Source organism: Simochromis diagramma, unplaced genomic scaffold (genome assembly GCF_900408965.1).
Source record: "Simochromis diagramma unplaced genomic scaffold, fSimDia1.1 OVJJ01000387.1, whole genome shotgun sequence".
NCBI classification, from domain to species: Eukaryota; Metazoa; Chordata; class Actinopteri; order Cichliformes; family Cichlidae; genus Simochromis; species Simochromis diagramma.
In genome coordinates, this window is record NW_024387152.1 from 3,722,780 (window position 1) to 3,747,063 (window position 24,284).

General features: G+C 39.2%; 1 protein-coding gene across 3 annotated transcripts in view; it reads left to right on the forward strand.

Annotated features, from left to right (window-relative positions):
- slc16a4 (solute carrier family 16 member 4) overlaps window positions 1-24,284 on the forward strand; it is a 32,119-nt gene that overhangs the window by 3,004 nt on the left and 4,831 nt on the right. For 2 of the 3 annotated variants that reach the window (XM_040047534.1, XM_040047535.1), the window contains 8 exons: window positions 2,653-2,790; window positions 12,520-12,652; window positions 12,789-12,921; window positions 13,106-13,249; window positions 13,416-13,577; window positions 13,676-14,326; window positions 21,080-21,291; window positions 24,042-24,135. In XM_040047534.1, coding sequence (XP_039903468.1) covers window positions 12,536-12,652; window positions 12,789-12,921; window positions 13,106-13,249; window positions 13,416-13,577; window positions 13,676-14,326; window positions 21,080-21,291; window positions 24,042-24,135 — 1,513 coding nt within the window. In that variant the 5' untranslated portion in view covers window positions 2,653-2,790; window positions 12,520-12,535. Of the gene's footprint in view, window positions 1-153; window positions 2,386-2,652; window positions 2,791-12,519; window positions 12,653-12,788; window positions 12,922-13,105; window positions 13,250-13,415; window positions 13,578-13,675; window positions 14,327-21,079; window positions 21,292-24,041; window positions 24,136-24,284 lie in introns of those variants that run through there. The other variant, XM_040047533.1, reaches the window with a different exon arrangement.

Here is a 24,284-nt window from a genome sequence, read left to right on the forward strand (position 1 = left end):
ATGCTGCAAGCAAAGAAATGGCAGCCCAGCTTTTCTCATTGGCTGAAACAACTTTAAATTACCCATTTTTTGTATGTATGGTTAGTCTACAATGTTACTAAAGCATGTAATGCTGTATTAGTGACACTACAAAGACTGTCATCTATTTTTCTATTGTTGTGATAGTGCAAACAGCCCTGCTAGTCTGGATACTGTTTTAGTGACTTCACCTTAAACAAATATGGATATGAACCTGCTGCAAGCCACTTGTGACTGCTTGGAATAGGTTGTAATTCTGCCATGGACATGCCAGTTTATAATTACTTTGATAACTGTGTTTTCTTACTGTGAGCATTTTACACTTATAGACCTGGTTTAAAGACTTAATGTATATAATTAGATGCGTTTTTCTTATTATGAACAGGCCCCGAATTAATGTAAGCTTAACGTTAGTCTGATGTATACAGTTATGCAGTATCCAACCAGCTACATTTGTTGTGCCTGCCAGCAACTTATTCTTGTCCTGTTCTTTTTCCTTTTACATATAGCTTTTTGTGCATCATAATGAAGACTGTCCTACTTTTTTATATGGATTGGCTGCTGTCTAGAATCACTTAAAATGATACCACAAAGGAAAAGGAATGCGCGTGACTACTTGATGCCACCTAGTAAAATAGCTATTAAAGTTATACTGTATACATTATTGTATGGACCCTCAGTAGTTTTCCTACCTGTTGCTATAGAAGTTGAATAGCCCTGCTGTCAGTCAGCACTGATAACGGATATCTCGATTGTGCCCCTGTTTTCTGTAAACAGGTCCTTAGAGAACTGTACAACCGAAGGTTTGAACATACGTCATACATACATAGGTTGCATCCTCATGGGTTTTGGGTAAACCTAATGGAAAAATGATGAAAAAAGATCAATTTCATTAGTCAATGCTAAAATAAATACAGGTTGACCTTTTTTGATCAAGTATCGCTGTTTATTAGGGGCCACAATTAATGGCATTTGGGCAAGGTAATTACCCAGCTAAGGGTGGAAGAAGGCAAAGTCACACAGGTAGGGGACGAGGAGTCGGTGTCGGACAGGCACCCACTATAATGAGGGGCACAGAGATCACGTGGGCATTTCTTTGTGCACAGAGACACCTGACACAGCAGCTGAGGCCAGCCGTGGCTGGGAATTTGAATCGGTAGGCTCTCAATTTGAAATATTTTTAAAAGCATGGCATTAACATTGAAACTGTAGAACCATTCAATAATTATTTAAGCGCATAACTTTAAATGATAAAAGTGTTAAAAATGTGGTTAAAAAGTGTGTTTGGTGAAGGAACTTTAGAACCTTGGTCAAGAATGAAAAGTTTGGTTAAGTTTGTTGAGAAACAGGTTTTTAGTTTTTTGATGTATCATCAAAACAATTCCTCTCGTCTCTGACAGAAGAGAGGAAAGCGCTCCACTTCAGCAAGTTTTAAATGAAGGCACTATTAAAGAAGCCAGCTGTTGTTTTTCCCACACTTGATGTGCCTTTAACTGATTAATAAATGGTAGTTTATGTGTAGTTATAAGTAACATACCTCCTCCTTTTAAGACATTTGCCCTTCTTCACATGAATTCTGCACTAACCTGCTTTTCATTTATACTCCATCCCTCTTTCATTATGGCCTACATATGGAGCTCGGTGCTACCCACTTCAATAGAAACATCCTTTGATTTTTTTTTTTTAATCAAAATCTTTATTTTTTTAGAGTACTTTTTGGATTCAGTTTATTTTGGATCTTGTGGTCAAATGAAACCCATTTTACAGGCTCTATCTGACAGTAGTAATGCAGCACAGGGAGATCATTTCACCAATTTCAAATCATGGTACTATAAATATTACAGTGATAGAGTATGTTCTCAAACTATCCTGTTTTTCAGACTCCTACCCAATCAAATGTTTTGCCATATGTGAGTAAAGTGTGTTACTATTTTGGAAGTGTGATCTTTGTTTGACCCACTTTTTGTACAATTGCTGCACCGTGAAGCTGATTTTCCTGTATTAGCCCTAAGCCTTTAGACACAGCCCACTTAAGTAAGAAAGTTATTATTCGCTGTTTAGCCTGTAGCTATTCACCACAAACTACACATAGTTAACTCTAGTCTTACAGAGCTTTATATGTCTCTTTCAGTCATAGTTTTTGTCAAAATGCTGACATGCATGACTTTAAAAGGACTACATAACCTCCGTTTCACAATTTTCTTAAAAACCTGTTAAACAAGATAGGCTGCCTGTTTTGTTTTTTTTTTAAGCACAAACTCCTCTGTAGGCGTTTACACTTCTCTCAAAGTCATAGTTTAGAATTCAACAGCACAGGAACACATGGATAACTTGATTTAGACTTTTTTGTAGCTCGGGATGAGAAAGGTAAGACACTTCTCTGGGTGAAATAGACACATTTATTTATTTGTTTTACGTTATTCTAGATCTATCACTACATCTTGATGGGTCTTCTTTACGACTGATGAACAACAATGCAACTAGTTTGCTTGTATTCTAATGTAATGGATTTCTCTACAGGCTCTGTGGTTTTATTTATCTTTCTTCTTTCTAAATGGTGCCTCATTGACAGGTGCTAAAACATATGCTTCAACACAATGATTTCTTCTGTTCTTATTTCACTTATATTTGTAGGTTATGAAGCTGATCTTGGTGCAGCTGTAGTTCCAAGTGCCCTTCAATCATTCTGAGGGTGGTACTCAGAAACGAGGACTTCTGAGATTTCTCTTCACCTCCAGTGCCTTCAGGGCTTCTACCTACAAAACATAACAGGTAAGCTCTACTAAAGGAAGATTTTCATCTGAATAAGAAATCGATTTAAACATCTTACAATGTAATTCGAATTAAATAGTCATTCACAGCAGGTGAAAAGAGAACTGTTACTCTGCAGGATGGTGGAACAATAATGGAATAATAATTATATTCTGTCTCCATTCCAGTTATTATGCATATATAATTAGTGGAGCTTTGATTTTTTTTTCTTTTTTGTATAACGTTGATGCTTTTTGAATATTCTTTTTCTGCAACCTCTGAATATAAGACCTCACTGAAGAGATCTGATATCTGCAAAGGCTTCCTTGATCTCTTTAGTGCCATGTGTTTCTAGAACTAGTGTGTATGTGTTTGTGTGTGTGTGTGTGTGGGGGGGGGGGGGGGGGGGCAGTATTGGGGTCACAGAAAATGCTATTAAGAGGAAACACAACTTTCTGTTAGAGTCTGACATAATTTCTAGAGACAAACAGTCTTTGAGTTTACTGTGCACGAGCACAAAAGACAAGAACTTGTATGAGTTGGGAGTTTGAAAACCACGGTGCCTGGTTGTTTTTTTGGTGCCATCAGAACTTCAGCTCAAGCTGGAAGAAATTCATACTGTTATGCTATAGGAACCTCCTGATTCGAACCCTCCAGCTGCTAAAGTCTCATATTACTCTTAGCACGTGGTTCTAAATCCATGAGCCCATAAGTGGGGTGCAGAGCTACATCAATTGGGACACAAATAACCAGGTGAAAGATTTTGTGGGTGTTATTCTAATGATATTTTTAACACTAATAATTTTTTTTAAGTGTGTTAATGGAGCACATTTTTTTTTGTTATTTTTTAAAATTTGACACAACATTTTTGGGAAACTCTACCTGAAGCAGAAAACTCAAGCCTCTGTGGGCAAGAAGTTCCAACCAGAGCAGAATAAACCTGCATGTACGATTCTAAAATAATGAAACATATCACATTTTAAGATGTGTACTTAATTAATCTGTTTCTCACCTCTCCTTCAAACTGTATTTGGCTTTCCTCGGGTTTGGATCCAGTAACGGCCAAACCAGGCTGCTTTTATAATCAAGATCCCGAAGTAATGTGCCAACTGCAGTACAAAGGAGGGGCGCATTTGGGAAAGTGTTGGGTGATGTGTTGATTTTAAACAGTCTGAGATTCTGTTCATTAATATGCTTTTTGTTAAACACTGTTTACCTATTTACAGTTTTCTTTTGGATAACAGATGAAACACAGTTATGAAATATTTCCTGGAGTGAACTTGAGGATACATAGAGACGAGTTTAGCTTCTTGTAAGGGTCAGACAATGGTGTCAAACAGTGGCTGTACTTCAGGGGCCGCCCTGAAATGAAGTTGTTTTTGTCTTTTGTTATATTTAGTTGGCAATTTGTCATATTTAACTTCATAAGTTATTTTCTTTTTTCTCTAGTTTGGGTTGTTTTTCTTAGCCTGAGTTTATCTGCAGGTTTCGACAAACTGACCTGCAGGCTGCACTAGTCCACTTCTGTAAAGGAAAAGGAGAAATAAAAGGAAACTTAGAATGCTGAAGAGTTAAAAGACCTTTTATTTTTGCCGTCATTTCTAAGCAAGGTATTAATAGAGAAAAAAATGTCAATACTCCAAATCAAGTGCTGTCTAGATTGCAAATTGGAAATGCAAACTCTTGAATGCGATTGCCTTTTTTGCATTTTCATCTCAAATAAGGTTAATCCAGTCACCAGTGATTGCCATTGTCCTGTTCACAGTATAAAAAAATTTAGTCCAATTCATAAACCAGAAATATTATCCCACAGATCAGGTTGCCATAGATACTGCATAGTGGAGAAAAGAAACTGTTGAAATGAGTTAATTGAGCACAAAAGGGGGTTAAGTGTCTCCCCTGTACTCAAAAACATTTGTCTTTAGAATCAGGTGAATTAAAGTTGACACATTCTTCCATTAGATCCCTGAAGACCTCATACCTCTTCTCAGAAGTTCATCCTGGTAGTAAAGGACGTTATTTTATTTATTCAATTAGCTCTCCCTTCAGAATGAACAAAATGTGTCTCTAGTGAGCACTAAACTGGTCTAATAGGTGTACTGTCATGGTTGGATAATTTGCATAAAGGCCTTTGGATATTTTTAATATTCTATACTTCAGAGTTTGAATTATCTCACTGGTTTAGACCCCTGTTTAGGCTAATTGTAGCCAGCTAAACCTAAAGCAGAGTGCTTGAGTGTGTTCAAGACACGGTGACTTAACATTAATGTTGGATCTTTGAATTTTGATTTTATAGCTCCAGTTTGCTCTCAGGTTAGAGAGAGGCTTGCATGCTGAGTTAGCATGAAAACTTTGTTATTGCCTCACAACAACAATAGCTGGCTGATAATAAGTGGGTTTATTTTGAATAGTACAAAGCCAGGCTAGGTGTGTCTGCCTGGTTTGACCTTAAAAGGTGCTCTAGGACTCGACTCATCTATAGACCTGCTGTTACTCTGTGAAAGGTTTCACAAACAAGGTCATGTTATGCAATGTGGAGGTTACATGCAAATATTTATGGTGATTTGCCAGTCAGGAAGCGGGAGACTGTAATTCGGTATATATGAATGTGCTGAATTGTTAGATGGATGTCATAAATACTGGATTTGCCATACTTAAAAAATATAATTGCAATATAATTGCAAGTGTTTCATGGGAAAGTGCACAAGTTTGCTCAGTGTGGATGTCATGTAAAGTCTTGCACTCAGTGGGTGGAGCTGCAAAATATTTGTTCTCATTGTGTTTTGGTGGGCAGTAGTTTCATTGATAGCAGTACGAAGGAAATGTAGGTGCGGAACAGGTTTTGGAGAACATTACACACACAGTAACCTCAATGAAATGCAGTATTAGACCAGATGCACATATGAAGTCTTGCAAAGAGAAGGTTTGCATGAAAGATCTGCGGTAACACAGTGTGAACACCACACTACAAAGTGCTGGACTCCAGTCCCCTGTCGCTCAAACCCTGAAACTCGGCACATTCACAAACATGCGCTCAAGCACTCTCTAAGGACAACTTGTTAACCGCACATAGGGGGAAATACTTTTCTTGCACCACACTGGCCCAATTCATTCCCATTTAATCCGCTCTGTGTGCTCTCTCTCTCTCTAGTTTGGTCCTGGCTTTTTATACATTTCTAAGTCAGACTGAGTTAGCAATGCTGGCTACAAAAGACTTAGGGTAAACAGGTGGTTAGGACTGCTCTCTGACAGCAAACAGTTTCGAATAACTGCCTTTATGTCAGTAGTAACCGATAGTTATAGACTGCTGTTGTGCCATTTGTTTAAATGCAGCAAAGGTTTAAAGTTATTGTGATGCTCATATGGTTCAACTGGTTTTGGGTGGCCCTTTGAAGCTGTTGGTTTTTAGTAAACCAAGCGGGGAACAGCTGTGAACACCAAACACAACTTCACCTACTGTTAACTTCAGTCAAACATGGATTTTGTTCATTAGTTGTTCATAACATTATTAATCTCATATGCTTCTTTACCATATAAACTTGTGTGCTCTGTAGGTTTTATCCAGCAATGCAGTGTTAAAGGACAGGTTTACAGATGAGGTCAGACAGAAGTCTACATGGGCTAAGATGTTCAGACACAACATCATGTTTTGTAGTGAGAGTAGGGAACAGGTGGAAGAGAGTGTTGAGAGGTGGAGGTATGCAATGGAGAGAAGAGGAATGAAGGTCAGTAGAAGCAAAACAGCTGTGTGACTGGGAGAGAAGGGTGTAACAGGAAAACTGCAAGGAGTGGGGGTAAATACCTGGGTTCAACCATTCAAAACAATAGACAGTTCAGAAGGGAGCACAGGCAGGGTAGAGTGGCTGGAGACGAATATCAAGACTTTTTACAGAAGTGACTAGAGTGGACAGGGTAAACAGGAGTATGTCAGAGGGACAGCTCAGTTTGGAGACAAAGTTAGAGAAGCAAGGCTGAAATGGTTTGGACATGTGTCGAGCAGAGGTAGCGGATATATCAGTCACAGGATGCTGGAAATGGAGCCTGATTAAAGAAGAAGATCACAAAGAAGATTGGTGGATACTTGACTCCCACAATAAAAAGTTTGGAAACTTGAAATACGAGTGTTAGGTCCCCTTTGACTCAGCTGCTACATCCATCCATCCATTTTCTTAAGCCAATGTAATTTAGGGTTACCCGCTACATGACAAAACTTGATGGAACATCTGTGTCAATACAATATAATTCATATTAGAATTCATCATATTGTAGTTATCATAGAAACATCAGTAACTTGGTTACTTACTAGCAAACGAATCATCTGAACAGCTTTTAAAAAAAAAAAGTAAGGTTATTGGAGAGTCAGCTGCATGTGCTGTGCCCTATCTGTCGGTAGTCACCACTCAACATCAGCTCTTTACTGCAGTGTGAGAAATGCTCATTAAGAATGTATGGGATGCATCAGGCAACAGTGGCAGTGTTGAGGAGCAATGACTTTGGCTTCTGTCCAGCCGGTGCAGCTGCCTTGTTAGCCTGAGCCAAAAACCATCTGTGGTCAGTATGGAATCACTTTAGAGTTGCATTGTTTAGACTTTAGGATAGCTCTGTTCAAATATTGTCTTTACATTGCACACTGGAATCCTGCTTTCACGTCCTCTTTTTCAGAGCTACGTGAAAGACAGTTCTGCCCTGTGTTAGACTGTCCGGTACCCCTGGCACAGGACAGGCAGTTACAGCTAATACTTTGGTAAACTTGGAGTTTGCCCCGTGGTTTTACAGCTCTGCTCGTTTCTTGAAGTACCGTCTTCTTATACACATGTTATCTCTTTCTGCAGAACTTACGATTAATATTTAAAGTCACAATCCTTCATTCTGCAGATACAGCAGAACCGAATGGCTTACTTATTTATTAAACCTTCATCGACAGCGTATATATCTCTGGTCACAAATACGAGGCAATCTTATGTAACTGACTGTCAAACACTGAGCAGGGACGCGTTAGTATTTTATTGGGATAATTTACCATCATGTATTCTGCTACAATCACAATGGACAGGGGGCTTTATAGTGTAAAACTTGCAACAGTTGCTGAGATATAATAACAGTTATGTTAACGAATGAATATTGATTTATTGTAACACACAGTTATTATGATAACTTTCTGAAGATAATAATAATGGATTGGATTTATATAGCGCTTTTCAAGGCACCCAAAGCACTTTACAATGCCACTATTCATTCACACACTGGTGAAGGCAGCTACAGTTGTAGCCACAGCTGCCCTGGGGCAGACTGACAGAAGTGAGGCTGCCATATTGCGCCATCGGCCCCTCTGGCCAACACCAGTAGGCGGGAAGTGTCTTGCCCAAGAACACAACAACCAGGACAGAGAGCCAGGGGATCAAACCGGCAACCTTCCGGTTACAGATCCGCTTCCCAACCCCCTGAGCCACGGTCGCCCCAAGATGAGGTAAATTGTGATTTAACCCTTCAGTAAGGGGTTAAATCACAATTTGCATGTCTTTGCCAACTTATGAGGTAGTTGTTTGGCACCTCGCTGCATGTTTCCATTGGCTGTGATGATTCAAAGCTTTTAAAAATGAACACGCCATATGATACATTTGGTGAGGTCTAAAAGGTCTTCGTGTAAAGGATAGCTTTGCCGATTATGGTAAGGACTGCAAAAAATAAAGGAGCTTTTGAACAAACGTAAAACTTTTCAAAAAATCCAATGTGCTTGAGAATGGCATCATGGATTGCTTTGAATCCAGGCTGATCCAAGAGATCACCGCAACTCTTGTTTGAAAATTGGGCATATCGTTCAGAAGTTAGGTGCAAATCCAACTTCAGCCCATTAGTGGTGCTAGAGTGCCCAAGGCCCAGACATGAAACTTTGGAAAAACAATCAAGGGACAGGCCCCAGTCAGCTCCAGCTGCTGCCATATTCTTCCATGGCAGAAGAAAAACAGAAGAAACATTTTGGGGGTACCTAAGCGCTTTTATTGTTTGGTTGCTAAATAACATGTGTGGCTGTCGAAGCTATGGGTGGATCTATGGGTGGAGATGACAACTGTAAAGATATGAAGTTTATCAGTCAAGGAGTGTCTAGAGCGCAGTTTGGAGAGGAAGCTATCACAGTTTCTCCAAACCAGTAAAACAACAGTTACAGGTAAAACAGGATGTTAAGGATAAACCATCACTACGAAAGCTAAAATGCACATCCTTCTGTGTCTTGGATCTCAACACAGATGCTTAACTTTAAACGAGTTTCTAAACTTACAGCTGAGTTTGTTTACTGCTGTCTGCATTGTTGTTGAGATGCATTAATCTGTGCTGCTGTTTGCCCTTGTGTTTTATCGCTGACCCTGGCACAGCCTGCATTCAGCTGCTGACTCAGTTTGTCATTATTCCTTATTGTGAGAAAGTTTTCATTTGGTTTATTTAAACTTAACTCTATCTAGCTGTTACCTTTTCACCTAAAATCACTTCTGCCTTTTTTTGCCTCCATGGATGAATTTTTTTGTCTTGTATTTTTGAAATAAGGGTGATTATATATATATTTATATATATATATATATATATATATATATATATATATATATATTTATCCTCCTGACTACCAGCAATGCAAATTTGTCCTCTGTAGAGCACCTTTCTAAACCTGAATATCTCCCATGCACTGCATACTACAGAATTGCCTCCTTTTGGTATCTACAGAGGACATTTAGGGCTTTCCAATGATACCAAATGTGAAGGGGTGGAGCTTTGGGAACTTTAGTTTTTTCATTAAGGAACATGGCAGCCATCGCTGCAAGCACATTTTATGGGAAGAAGAAAAGTAAGTGCATAAAACTTCTTATTGAGCAATTTTTAGCTATAAATGTTGTTAGCATATTTTAAATAAGTCTCTTAATAACACATTAAAACATAGTATGCTTAATTCTAACTTCATTTTAGTATAGTATTGAAGTGTTTAAAAAATGTCCTCCATAGTGGACATTTGTAGTCATTTCTTCCATTTTGTTCTGTTTTTTTAAATGACCAGAAAAGGAGTCCTTTTTAGAAGCAGAAAGAAATTTATTGCAGTTTGATGAGGGAAACTCAGATCTTGAGTTGTCTGATGAAGAAGATCATAGGGAATAAGCCCTTGAAGAAGAAAGAAGGAGGAGCATCAGGGATGGTACTCAGACCTGAATTAAGTGGTTGGACAGTTGTCATGGCATCCTCTGCCTATGGCAATCAACCTCAGGACAGACGCACAAGATGGTTTAAGAAAAACAAAAGGTTTGTCCATGTGCCAAGTCCACTGGCAATTGCTGAGTACACTACCAATATAGGTGACGTGGACCATATTGAATGTTGAGATTCTACAGGATGGTCTCTCACACTCAGAAATTGACAGTATGTGCAGTTTTCTACTTTTTGATCTGGCAATCACCAACTCGTGGCTTCAGTATAGCAGTGACTTGCAGTTTTGGGGGAAGAAACCACTACAGTTCCTTGAGTTCAAACTTCTCCTTGGTGAAGAGTTGAAGCAAATGTTTGCCATCAAAGTTCATTTTTACACGTTCGGCCTTCCAATGTCCTCTGCAGTGGACATGTGATATCTAAAAAATGTAAACTTTTTTTCCCAAAAAATTATTTCAGTCTTCTAATTACTTTACAAACATTGGGGGATTTAAATTTTTTTTTTGATTGGACAACATTTTTTTTCCTGGTAGTCAGGAGGATATATGTTTGCTAATACAAGTCAGCGTATTTGAAAACGTGTTCCAACAAGGGCCCGAAGTAATTCAAGGTCACATGTTGCCCGTTGGGAGTCAAACTGCAGTGAAGCTGGCTCACAAAAGAGCAAGTCATTTCTGAATCTGTTAACAACAGAGGCATGGGTTCATTTGAAATAAGCCAAAGTCTTACAGCTTAAGTCTTAACTTGTTTAGTTACACATAGACCACATAGACACACACACGCAATGGGTGTAGCACAATACGTTAAAAATCGTTTCATTATTAAACCACTCAGTAATCCATTATTATCCTCTTTCACCTCTTCTGGTATCGGCCAGTGAGGACATCACTACTAGTATAAGTTCATTTTATTTTAAGATACACTCTGGGGGAGAGATTTAGCTTTAAATTTATTCCTAATCCCACAAACTCTTGTGCGTATTCTTGGATTCAAAGATCTGTTTGGAATGCTTTTGTTCCCATATACTGGATTCTAATAAAAACCATTGCTCGCTAACAGTTGTCTTCCTAAATTTGCTGTTGAAAAGTGCAGACCATCAACAGGTCGTGTGCATACTGTACACGCAGCAGCATCTTTACATGCAGGAGACAGTTGCAGAACATGATACATAGCATTATTCCATATGACTGGTAATGGTCAGAATCACCATGGGATAACAGTAAATGAAAAACGTTTTTATCAATGCTGCATTTCTGTTTTACATTTCTACTTAATTACCAGGTTATCATGTGCATCACTTTGAATTCAAACAGGGAAGAAAATTCAGTTCTGTTTAAGCTACAAGCCAAAAACGATAGTTTGACAAATGTTTTTTTTAACAAATAACTCTCTCACTGAGCTAACGTAGCCAATCCCTCCACATGTCTGTACTCTCTGCTCATATTACCTTTATATTAAATCATTTTTTGCTTTTTAAAGAACTTATTTTAACAGTGCACGCAACAACAAACAAATCCTCCCCAACAAAAAAGCCAAATTGCATTATCTTTCTTCATGTCAATATACGGGCCGCAAGTAGGGGTGATGTGGTCCACAAGTGGCCCCCGGGCCAAGTTTGAGACCCCTGCTTTAGAATGTGTAGTTTAAAATTGTTGAAATGTTGCTTTGTAGCTGTAGGTTTACTTTGCTGCTGGTTTAAGACAACTACTTCTCTTTTAGCTGCCCAACCAAACGAAACATTTTTTTTATTACATAACAAAGACAAGAAATCATCTACCAGGTACACACAGGACAGTGTTAGTTCTAACAGGGACTTAGAAGATGCTGCAGTCAATAATCAAGACTTACACATTACACATTGGTAGAGACAATATCTCAGCAGTGTTAGCATTATCTCCAGTCCAATAGCTGAATAGGGTGCAAAAGAGATGTTACCAGGTCTAGTAGTACTGAGGTCACCCCACTTCACAGCTCAATGAAATGAAAAAGTAATAGAGTATTACTCTTGAATATATCTGTCTGTGTGGGTTCTCTCTGTGTACTCCCGTTTCCTCCCACAGTCCAAAGACATGCAGTTAGTGGGGTTATGTTAAATGGTAATTCTAAATGTGAAATTGCCCATAAGTGTGAATGTGAGTGTGAATGGTTGTCTGTCTCTCTATGGTAGCCCTGTGACAGACTGGAGACCTGTCCTGGGTGTACCACGCCTCTCGCCCTATGGTACCTGGGATGGGCTCCATCCCTCCCATGATGCTGAATTGGATAAGCAGAAGGAAATGGATGGATGTTTTATGTCAGTATCATATATAACATCAGACTTTACTTTTATTGATTCGAAATGATTTAACGTTTTGGCTTGTGGGTTTCTGTAAAGTTAAATCAAAAAGCAGAAAGTCACAGTTTTATTTCGAACATTGTTGTTCTATTGTTTTATTTTTTCATGTCTGTTTGTCTTTACTTGAAAAAACTCTGAAAGGCTTCTTGGTCTTATGCTGAAAATAACTTCTGATATGATATCCTTTTTCTGCAGCTTTGAGGTGATTGATTTTATCTTTCTTCTCCAAGTGAAACCAGGGCCATAATGAACCTGTTCAGGAAGGATGCCATGACCTCGAAGAAGGACAAAGAGAAAGAGATCCAGTATGAGGACCCTCCAGATGGAGGCTGGGGCTGGATGGTCGTGCTACATTGCTTCCTGGTATGCGTACCTCTGTTCTCTATAATCTCCCTTTTTTTCCCACTGAACCATTTATATATATATAATTAACTGGAAAGTTTCTCTCAGAGAAAATATATCTGTCATTATCTGTATATTCTCATTTGTGTCTGTGCAGGTAAATGTCCTCGTTATGGGCACCCTAAAGAGCTTTGGGATCTTCTTTGTGGCGTTCCAAGATGAGTTTGGTGGCTCAGCAGAAAGTATCAGCTGGATCGGTTCCATCATGTCAAGTCTGCGTCTGTCTGGAGGTTCAAACTGAAAAAAAATCTTTTCCTTCTATTGCATCACCTCTTTAAATCGTCATTTTCCACAGTTTTATTTTCTTGTGACTTACTGTCTCTCCTTCACAAAATGTATTTAATAGCCTTTTCTGGTCTGTACGTCTGCATTTAGCTTTTTGTCGTTGTGTTTCTTCTCCTCTCACTTCTGTAGCGCCCCTCGCCTCTGTGGCATGTGCCAAGGTGGGAGCCAGAGTGACCTCGATCACCGGTGCAGTGCTGGTTAGCGGAGGCTTCCTGTTGAGTATATTCGCCAACAGCGTGGTATTCCTCTACATCAGCATGGGCGTGATAGTTGGTGAGTTTAACTAATTGCTAAACAGTAAAGTACCTTAATGTTGCTGTTTCCACACGAACTCTAGTAACCAGACGAGTTCTGTGTCGTGTTATTAATTCGGAAAACCAACCTGTGTGTCCCTGTGACTGACGCAATGTCGGATATTAACCTTGTTTGCTCCTCTCAGGAATGGGGTTTGCACTACTGTATCAGGCCTTCTCAGTGGTCACAGCACTGTACTTCAGAAAAAGGTTAGCAACGGCATATGCTATTGGACGCTCTGGTATGGGTTTGACCTTTGCTCTCGCTCCCTTCACTCAGCTGCTTCTGGACCGGTATGCTTGGCAAGGTAAGAAGGAGAAATCTTGTGCCTAAGTGTAGAAATACAGGCCATGGAGTGATCTAAAAGTGATATTTTAGATCCTAAACTCTCACTGTCATGTTTAGGAGCCATGTTGATTCTCAGTGGTCTCATGCTGAATCTGGTGGCCTCTGGCATGCTGCTGCGACCCATCAATGTAAAGCCACCTGTTTCAAACCCTACCTCCTCTGCCATCCAAAAGAGTCCTGCTGTTTCTCTCAAGAGCTCCTCAGAGAAGGAGTACTCCAAGAACTGTTTGAATGGGTCCACTCACGTTTCCAATGGCGTCTCCAAATCAGACTGTCTTCAATCCCCTCCTCCCTCTCATAGGGACACCGTGAACGTGGGGGGGCAATGTACTCAGGGACTCCAGGACCAGTCAGTGAACCCTGAACTGACCAGACTGGTCCTGAATGGAGTAAATGGCCATGAGCCCCATCATGACCTGGGTCAGTGTAAACCCACAACTCCAGATTGCTCAGCGGAGCTCAATGGCAGTATGAATGGGTCCACGATTGTTGGATTTTCCTCACATGCAAGCTCGCCAAGTGAGGTGACTGTCACAAAAACCAAAGTACTGGATTTCTCTTTGCTGAAGGACCCTTTCTTTTGCATATACACTTGGTCTTTGGTCTTCAGTCAGCTTGCCTACTTTATTCCCTATTTCCACCTGTCTGCCCGAGCCAGAACCCTGGACATCGATGCCATGGATGCTTCCTTTATCATCTCTGTCGCAGGTAAGGTTTATGTTGGCTAATAGATTCTCTGTGTTACTGCAATCAGCGTTTAATGAGTAGTGTGATATTTTGGAAAATAGAACTCTCTTGTTTTTTTTTTTCGTCTGTGCTGTAAATAATTAGCTAGAGCAATACAGCTTATGGCCTGCATGTGGTCTGCAGTCATGGTGAGAAGTTTGGGCAGTGGGACAAATTTTGTTTTTATACACTTTTCTGCTTCCTTTGTTTTTGCTTCCTTACATGTTTCTGTGATGTAGTGAAGAACAATTACAAAGATTTGATAAGTTTCAAAAATATTTATTTGAAAATACATTTTTAAAAATATTTTAGCAATAGTATATGATATAAAATTAATATAAAATTAAATTATTATGAAAACACAATTTAAATAAATACAAGCCATCTAAAGTCATCTATAAAGTTTATCAAAAGCTACAAATATTATAGGGTTTCTGGGGTCCAAGCCTTTTTTAACATCACTGTTGAATTAAAGATATAAAAGCAGACAGTCACTTGCAGATTACAAGATCACATCTGTAATCTACAGCCAGTGGCCCCCTTTTTAAAGAAGAGTCATCAATATCAAGCTTGTTTCCAACTTAATGAGAAATATTTATGTGTAACTTTTTACCAAAAATGACTGTCTCTGATCCACTTAACTCTTGTGCCAATGAGAGAAACATTTGCAAGCGTCAGTTAATTTGCAACACTGTTGCACTGTTGCATGACTTCTAACTCGTTTAAGCTGGATCAATGTGGAATCTTATTGTCTGGTTGTCTTCTGGAAACAACTGGCAGTATTTCAGGGCGTTCCAGAGTGTAGTTACAATATCTAGGCTACGCTGGCCATGTTTCAAAAGCATTTAAAACAAAACAAATAAAATTGCTGATAGTTTTGAGGTGGCTTTTCGGGAAAGGTTTCCCTTCTGTTGTTATCCACATGGATTTTAACGTACACTGTGACCAGTGGCAGCTCAGCTGCTCTGTAGTACTCTGACTACAAAAAGAACTAAGAAAGCTTTGGTTTCCAAAAATGTTGCTGTTTGCTTACAGGTTGTGCATGTTCATATGCAGAATCTCTGTCTGTAGATTAAAGTAGAAGTGAATTTTTTGGCTTGATTCTGCAGCACTAGAGTGCTCAGACATCCTTAAGTTTATGAAAATAACAGTCGAAGTAGTTTCACAGATGTGACAAATTTAGAATTAAACAGCTATGTCTTATAAAAAATAACCTTTAGTAGTGACCTTGAAGTATAAAGATGAAGTTCCAGTTTAGTTTAGTTTTTTCAGACTGAGTCTGAGGAGGGATGCAAAAAAGTGTTCAGTCAACCTCTAGCCATTAATTATTTGTGAGCTGCTCAGACTCTGCAGTCTTATGTAATGGATGTTCTTACATAAAAGCTGAACTTTGGTCTACTGGCCAGGGTGGGTGGGTTCAGCAGTGTGCCACTGATGAGGCCACTCCATATGAACAGAGAACAGCATTAACATTATGCACACCATGCATGTAATTCTGTAGATTTATGAATAACTGAAAAGCTCCATGCGTGGTTGTTTTTAACCACTTTGTTTTATAATCTGCCCACTGATAATCAATAACTGTTACCCGATAGAGACTGTATTAATATTAATGAAAGGCATACTTTAGCTATAAATAATGACACATAGGTACATCTATTATTGATTGGTGTAGTAGTGATAAGGGGTTTGAGAGGAAAAGGGGGTATCAATAAATCAAACTTCTTTTATATCACAGCTCTTATGTGATAACACAACAAAAGTGCATTTGTTTGTTTGAATTAAAGCAAAACTTTTTGTGTAAAATTTTTTTTATTAGTGTCAAAATCATGCATTTTGAGCTTTCAGAAAAAAAGACCATCTTTTTTTGTTTTAAAACTGCCTGTAACTAATCTGTGTCAGCATTAGGGATGGGAGAAAGGATCTCAGAATTAAATCACAGGACATCTAGAAAATGTGATGCTTGCAGCTTGCAGGCAATCACATTAAATGTAAATTTTCCATCCTTAATCAGTGAGCTGCTGTCACTGATAACCTAATTTGAAGTGTGACTATACTATAACAATAATGCAACAGCAGCATATAGCCCAATAGCAATCACTCAGCTTTAATGAAATATCAATGTTGTGTTTTTCCTGGATATTTTAAGTAAAAGTATAAATAATAATTGCTGAGCACATAGTTTAACAATAACTAAAGTGGTGTAGCTTTGTGACTCATAAGGAGCTGCATAATATTATCACAGAAGATTTTCTATCTAAAAGTTTTTTATCTTGGCTCAAACTTTTTCACCATCTGCTTAAAGCCCTGCTCTTCCACCAGGTAACCACATCTGTAATTTCCATCTGCCGTTTGCTCTTCGTGTCATATGGAGTGCAGCTAGCAAGTGGTCCAGTGACACTCACTAGTGCTGAGTGATACTGCAAATTTTGGTATTGATCCAGTACCAAGTAAATACAGGGTCAGTATTGCCAATATCGACACCGATTCTGATACTTTTAACCTATAAAGGCAGCTTATGTATGGGCTAGCAGTTCATAACTTCCCTTCAACTCAGTCATGTCACCTAAAAGGTAAACCTGTTTCTCCATCACCTGTTCAGCTCTGATGATTCAGTAAGGACATCTCCTGGTTTCATCTTCATGTTTCCCACTCCCCAGATAACCAAACCGACATCATGACCAGCAGCTTTTACAGCTGTGGCTCCAGCAAACATCAGCTGATACTAGAAATTAATATTAAATCAATTCTAACAACAGCTGATCAAGCTTAAACGTGCTGCTGTTGTTTAGCGCAACATCCGCTGGTTTCCTCTTTCTGGCCCAAAGTGGGCGATAAACAAACACGAGAGAAAAGCCGATCAGCTGATCATTGATCAGTTTCACGATTGAATGAGAGACGAAGAGGCAGCTGCAGCGTAAAGACAGAGAAAAACTCCAGCTTTGTGTCTTTTTCCATCCTAGCTGAATTCCGAGACAAACTGTGTTCCTTTTCACCTCAGTACGAAACACGTAATATTTTCTCTCAATACGGGACGATTCCGTTTTTTAGGGGACGGTTGGCAACTCTACTAACTAACCTTGTGAATAAAATAAAGTTCACTATCAGTAACATCATAGCACCCACCCAGCTGTAGAAACTCTGTCATGCTAGCTAGTACGCAGTACGAGTTCTTGTAACTGACGGTAAAAACTCAGCACAACAAAAATAAACTCCACCTAAACTTGGTTTATATCTGACCCAGATAGACTGCAGGTCATAACTTCTTACCTGAAGTTCAGTTCACCTCGGGTCTCTGCTCCTCCTGCCTCCCCTCTCCCTCATCCACCTGGCCTCTTGTGGCAGCTCCGCCATAGCCACCACCAAACAACTGAGTTATTTTTACACATCTGCCAGCATCTGGCCAATCCAACACCTTTCATTGTTTATACTGTTATAAAAAAATTAAAAAATTAAAAAAAAAAAGTCATCGGCCCATAAAAACGAAAAATCACCATTGGCCCACTGGGCAAATGCCCGGTATGCCCGATGGCCAGTTACTATAGTAACGTGGCGTTACTGTAGTATTGTTCTTCTCATATAACTTTTAAATCTTGTCGCAATTTATATGGCGATCATTGTGGACGATATGATGTGGCACAGACCGAGGCAGTATTGTATGGAACAGCAGCATTTGAACTGGAGCCAGATTCATGCAATTACAGAATATATGAAGATTAACTGTCTGTTGTTTCTTAAAGCTGTAAAGCCAGAGTATAATAGTCTGTGGGTTTACTCAGAAGAGCTTCCAGAAAGCAGCAAGACAGGTTCTTCTTTGTCAGCCACGTTTTTTCTGTCACTTTCTCTGCTCATGTGCTGTAATGGTGGAGAAAGCGAGACAAAGTTAAAGAGATGGGGTGCTGCTCACACCACAAAGCCACCATCCCAATGTCCCGCTGTCCCTCTTTCTCTGACCCAGTGCTTGTCATTGAGGCCCATTAACTTGGCTCGGTTAGAGAGGCCACTATCGTCCGGGTCAGTCTTTTCGTCAACCCTCAGTCACCAGCACTGGAACAAACCGGAGTCGCTAAGCAACAGCTAATGGAGTAAAGTTGTTGGCGTGTTGACAAGTGGGGCTCCCAGTTTTTTGTTGTTGTTGTTGTTTTTTGTTTGTGTTTTTTTTTAAATTTTGGAGCCCAGTCCTGAAGTAGCTGATACTTTGCAGAGGAGCTCTGAGGCAGAAGTGTGTGCAGAAGAAGAGACGAGACGAGAAGGCAGCAGTTTCATAGAAACTGGGAAAACCAACATGCCCCTCCCCCCCCTCATGATCTGTTAATTCTCAGAGGCATTCACAAATGTCTGTACCTGGTAGTACTACTAACAGAACTGGTCAAAACCAGTGTACCGCATGAACTTGGCATAAGGTGCTACTTGGTGAAGCCTAATTTAAATAGCAATGTGCTGAGTTTGAACAAGGACAGCTGCAAAGCTGAATCGACCTGCTGAGGCTAAAACACACAAACAAACTCACAACTTGTCAGTATGCAAGCAGGAGACACTGCAGGATATGTCTTGGATCACAAGAGGAGGACACATAAACAGTGAACAGCTGCCTCATGTCAATTTTCTAACCTCCATGGAGAATGCTGTCATATAAAGAAAGCACAGATGTTCGATGATGAAGCATTTTATAGTCTATTCCTTCATTAATTTACTGTTGTTACTTAACATCTGCATGTTAATGTAGATTAATGTAACATTTATTCAAATTATCTACGAAGAGCGACACTGTAAAACATAAAGTGGGAATTTAGACTACGTAAGCTCATATTCAGCAGGATTTTTATATCATGCATTGAAGTTGAGAGTTGCCTACAGCCTGCGGAGTTGTGCTGCAGAGGCTGTGCAAAGGATGGATCATTCTGAATCCGTACCGCACCAGTTTGTTTCATTGATTAATTGCTCAGCACTGCCTGCTTGTAGCTATTCCTGCGACGCTCAATACACCACTGCAGTTTCCACATCACCTATCGCATTCCAGTTGACCTCAGCAGAGAGCAGTCCATATCTGCCCAGTCATCATACCCAAGTAGAGCAAACAATCAGTCAGATGAGAAGAAATGCTCAATAGGTAGTTTGCTTATTGTTGCTGGTGTAATGCAGATGTTAACAGGTCGGTGTGTTGCCACCCACTGTGCCGGTTACACAGTATTCTTGTGTCAAGAGAACAGGAGCAACAGGGAAGTTAGGTTGGATAATAGTGACCTATTTTATTTAGTTCAGTTTCCTTCTCCTCACAGTCTTTCTTTACCCTTTCCTTACACATCTACACAGACACCCTTCACATTGAGAAATGTACTCACAGTTCCTCCTGGCGTTGTTTTCGTTAAGCACATAATAACTCCATCAACCTGTAATCCTAATTCTCAACACCAGAATTAGCCTCGAACCAAGTTCTAAAGTAGTAGTTGATGGATTTAAATTTGAAATGTGAGATCTCAATTTCATGTTAATCCATCTAGTAGTTGTCAAGGTATTTTACTAAAAACACAACAACCTTATTGTAGGAATAGAAGAAAAATCAGGAGATACAGGGCTGTTCAAAACGTCATTTATTTATCTGAAAAAGTGTTGATAATGACCGATCATTAAATGGCTCAAAAACCTAAAACAAAGCAGATTTTGTGCTCTGTATCTTAGCTCCATGTCAAGCATCTACACTTGGTTAACCCAGTGTGTTATTCCTGCTTTTGATGCACACATCTAGTGAAGCGTCAGTGTAACAGACTCGAGGATCATCTAGTTCTGCCTGGGCCCCTTTCTTTTGAAAAGCTGAGCTTGTAGATGATTTAACACTAAAATGTTTCATAGATGTCGAAACAAACACACTTGAGGAATGCAGTCCAACATGAAGCTGCTTCTTATAGCGTTAATACTGAAATTGCAATGAAATGCATCATTTTTATGCAGCTGTTATGCATGTAAGTAACAGCTAGTGGAATATTTTTCATGTCTTTGTGCACTAGCCTGTATATAAAACTGGTGATCATTTGGTTTGTGGACTGTTACAATCCTGGTTTTTGGTCATCATCTTTTTGGTTTTTTTGTGGGATTTTTTGGCATCTTTGTTTTAAACTGAACATAATCATTTTAGAGAAGAATGTAGAGCTAGGAAGTTCCATCAGCTCACAGTCCTGCAAAACTAGCTAGATTAGTGCTTCACCTTGATATAAAATGAATTGAAAGCTTATTTAATTAGCAAGACAGGAAGTAATGCACTTACAAAAAAAAGCCTTAAAAGTTTTTTTTAGAACATTGGAAAAAAAAAACATTAGTTACCTGAGAAGTGGCCACACCCGTATGTATGCAAGATTTGCATACTAGTTAAATGTGTAAATTGGCAGGAATTTTAATAAGGGTGCCTTGAGACTGAGTTGCTTTTAAAACTATCTTCAACTGGATCTTTGTGAACCAGAGAAACTTAAATTCAATTCAATTCAATTTTATTTATATAGTGCCAAATCACAACAACAGTCGCCTCAAGGCGCGGTGAACTTCTGTGTTACCTTTATTTTACAACCACAACATTCTAAAATGTGAATCGTTTTATTCATCGTAACACTCTCTGCTGTAATGAATTCATCAGTATAAATGCACAGATCAAAAAGGGCCCTACACACATTTATATCAAAATTTAAAGTCATATAAATATATATCTTTCTCATCCAGTTGTCTGTCCACCTTTGCCTGTTACAGGTATCACAGAGACCATCGCCCAGTTGGCCTCGGGCTGGGTGACAGACAGGAATCTTTTCCACAAGTACCATTTCCACAAAGCCTACCTGATCCTGTGTGGCTTGGTCAACCTGCTTTCCCCACTGGCAACTTCTTACATGCTGCTGATGGTCTACGCAGTCTTTTTCGCCATCTTCTGTGGTGGCTACATGGCTCTGCTGCTGCCTGTTTTGGTAAGGGGGATGCATGCATCTCTTTGGAAACAAACAACCTCAATTATCTGTTCCCCATGGTTTCAACACTTTATAAGTTTTTTTGTAAATATATACAGTGTATATAATAAAATGAAATATATAAATACATAATTCAAAATACCATCCCTGGAATAGACGTGTCATTTAATATATGTTTAAGATGAAAAGGTTCAGTTGGTGCATGTGCAAATAATCAATTCTAGTGTCCTTTAGTCAGTGAACAACAGGTCAGTCTGCAAGGCTGTGCAGGTATACCATTTAAACACTAATGTCAGCATGCTGATATGACCACGGTGATAACAGCAATGCTAACAAGTGTATGTTTTTAAGTCTTGAGTATGAACAGAGCAAAATTCTCCAAAAACACTTGGAAATGACAGAACCAGAAAACTAAAATGTTAGTCAACCTCGATGAACAAGTCACGAGGTTTAGACAATGTTTCATCCATGCAATAGGATTAAAATCGTTGCTTTGTTACACCATGCAGGAAAAGATTGCTCAGTGTTTTTCTTTTTAAAAGAAAATGCATGAAAACTAATAATGGTGGTTAAACGCTACGTATTCAGTGGTATTTTTGGAATGAAACGCAGGGTGCTCTCTTAGTGTTGTTTGACTTTTTACCAAACCTGCCGCTATCACCCTCACTATACTGTTAGTCTGTAGTTCATTCACCTTGCAAAGTCAGCAATATCAGATTTGTCTGGCAGTTTAAGGGCCATGTAAAGGTGAACTGGCTTAGTAATTAGATTATATCCCACATGGAAAGAAAAACTTTGAAGCAGGTGGTATGAGATGTTTCCTAACTGCTATTATGGGCAGATCAACACATTAAGTCAGTGGGTATCCAGTGTCTTGTAGTTATATCACCCCTCAAAACAAAAGCATGAGGACACACGTTTGACCTCACTTGCCAATGGTATGGTCTCAAAGGTCAGGATATATCTATGGGCTGAAGGGATGACGTCCGATTCTTCTTTTTTTTTAGAAAATCTGACTGGAAGAACCAACAGACAGTGACAAACAGATAAAACCAGCCTGCTGATGGAAATTACTTATTTTCCAGGCAAAGGTTTTCTAAGAAAGGAAGATCATAGCAGTAATCTGTAATTTATTGATTTATGAACTAAGAGTCTCTCCAACATAAAGTGCTTATGTGAAGAATGCTGTCACTATTAAACTGAGTGGTTTATCAGCGCAGTGGCGGGGACTATACAACAACTAAATGCAGCTAAAGCTTTTTTTTTTTTTTTAGATCAATAATGTTTGAGGAGCAGAATCATGCTGGGTTATTACAGATATAAAGGCACAATGCAGGTTTATCTTTATACATCTACAGTAGAGTGCAAAAATCTTCAAACAGCATTTATTTCTGTGTCTTGAGCAAGTTTTCCATTCTTTCTGAAGGTCTTTCAAAGTTCTTCGTGGACATTGGCTGTTTTTAACTCATTTTCAGTCCATTTTGATCTTTTTTTATTTCTTTTAGTAACAAAAAAGAAAACAAAAACAAAATTATCTACAGCAGATAAACAGTAACTGATAGTCATGTCCTTAAGAAATAAGAAAGAAAAACGGGAAAGACCTGACACACAGCCAGAGAGATGCATCTAGCTCTTCTGTTCACTGAGGCCTCATCAGGAATGATCTCTGTGGCATGGTGCCTATCAAGAAGCCATTCTTAAGGAAGTGAAAGAGGGAGGAAAGGCTGAAATATGACTAAATACGCAAGAACTGTACTGAAAATCAATGTCACGAGGTCTTACTGGTGGTGGTCAGAGGGCCCGGTGGCGCCAGTGTCCGGCAGCCTCGCCTCTGTCAGTGCGCCCCAGGGCAGCTGTGGCTACAATGTAGCTTGCTATCGCCAGTGTGTGAATGTGTGTGTGAATGGGTGAATGACTGAATGTAGTGTAAAGCGCTTTGGGGTCCTTGAGGACTAGAAAAGCGCTATACAAATGCAGGCCATTTACCATTTACCATTTATAGAGTGATCAATCCAAATTTGAAATTTCTGGTGCAGAACATCACCAGTTTGAGGTCAGGAGAGAGGTACAACAGTGAAACATGGTGGAGGCTCTGTCGGCAAAACTTTATCTTGATAGAAAACGATAAAGTCAGAGTTTGGACTCCCAGATCTCAACATTATTAAAGTAGTGTGGGATCATCTTGTCAAATAACAGAACCAAAGGCATCCAAAATCCAAAGAGGAGCTTTGAATATCCTTTAGGAAGCCTGGAGAACTATTCCTGAAGAATACTAAAGACATTACAAGAAAGCTTATGCAAGCGTATTCAGGCTGTGCTGAAGAAAAAAATGTGTTCTTACCAAATATTGAATTTCAAGCTTGTTAGAACTGTACAAACTGGTTTTGCCTTATGTACTGTATTTGCATTTATGTTTTATGTTTTTTCATATAAAGAAATTATGGGGGCTCAAGACTTTTGCACAACACTGAAGGTCATGTTTGCTGTACATGGAAATTAGGGACTGCAGAAATAAAAGTGAAGCATTTTTTAAACACATTTAACACATATTCCATTATTTTGAACTGGCTTTTCTATCGTTATCGTGCTAAATGTTTCCAGTTTCTCGCTTTATTTAAAATTGTTGTGCTCTCAAATGCTTGTTGGAAAACCTGTAGTAATGTTCATGGTTTGTAGTGCTGCAGAATGGGCTGTTTAAAATGCAAATAGATGGCAGTGACAAGTGCTTGGTATGTTGTTTTGCCCCGCAGGTAGATCTCGTGGGGTCGGAGAAGCTCAATAACTCCATGGGCTTCTCAATGTTCTTTGTCGGCCTGGGCTGCCTCACAGGGCCTCCTTTGGCAGGTGAGTGATTCACATCTTGGAAAACATTCAAGCATGTGCTGTCTCACTTTTCCAAAGGTACATAATGAGAAACCCATACTGTAACACATAACCATATGTACTACATCTGTATGTGATGTGATGATAGCAAAGATGTTACTTTTGTGTTT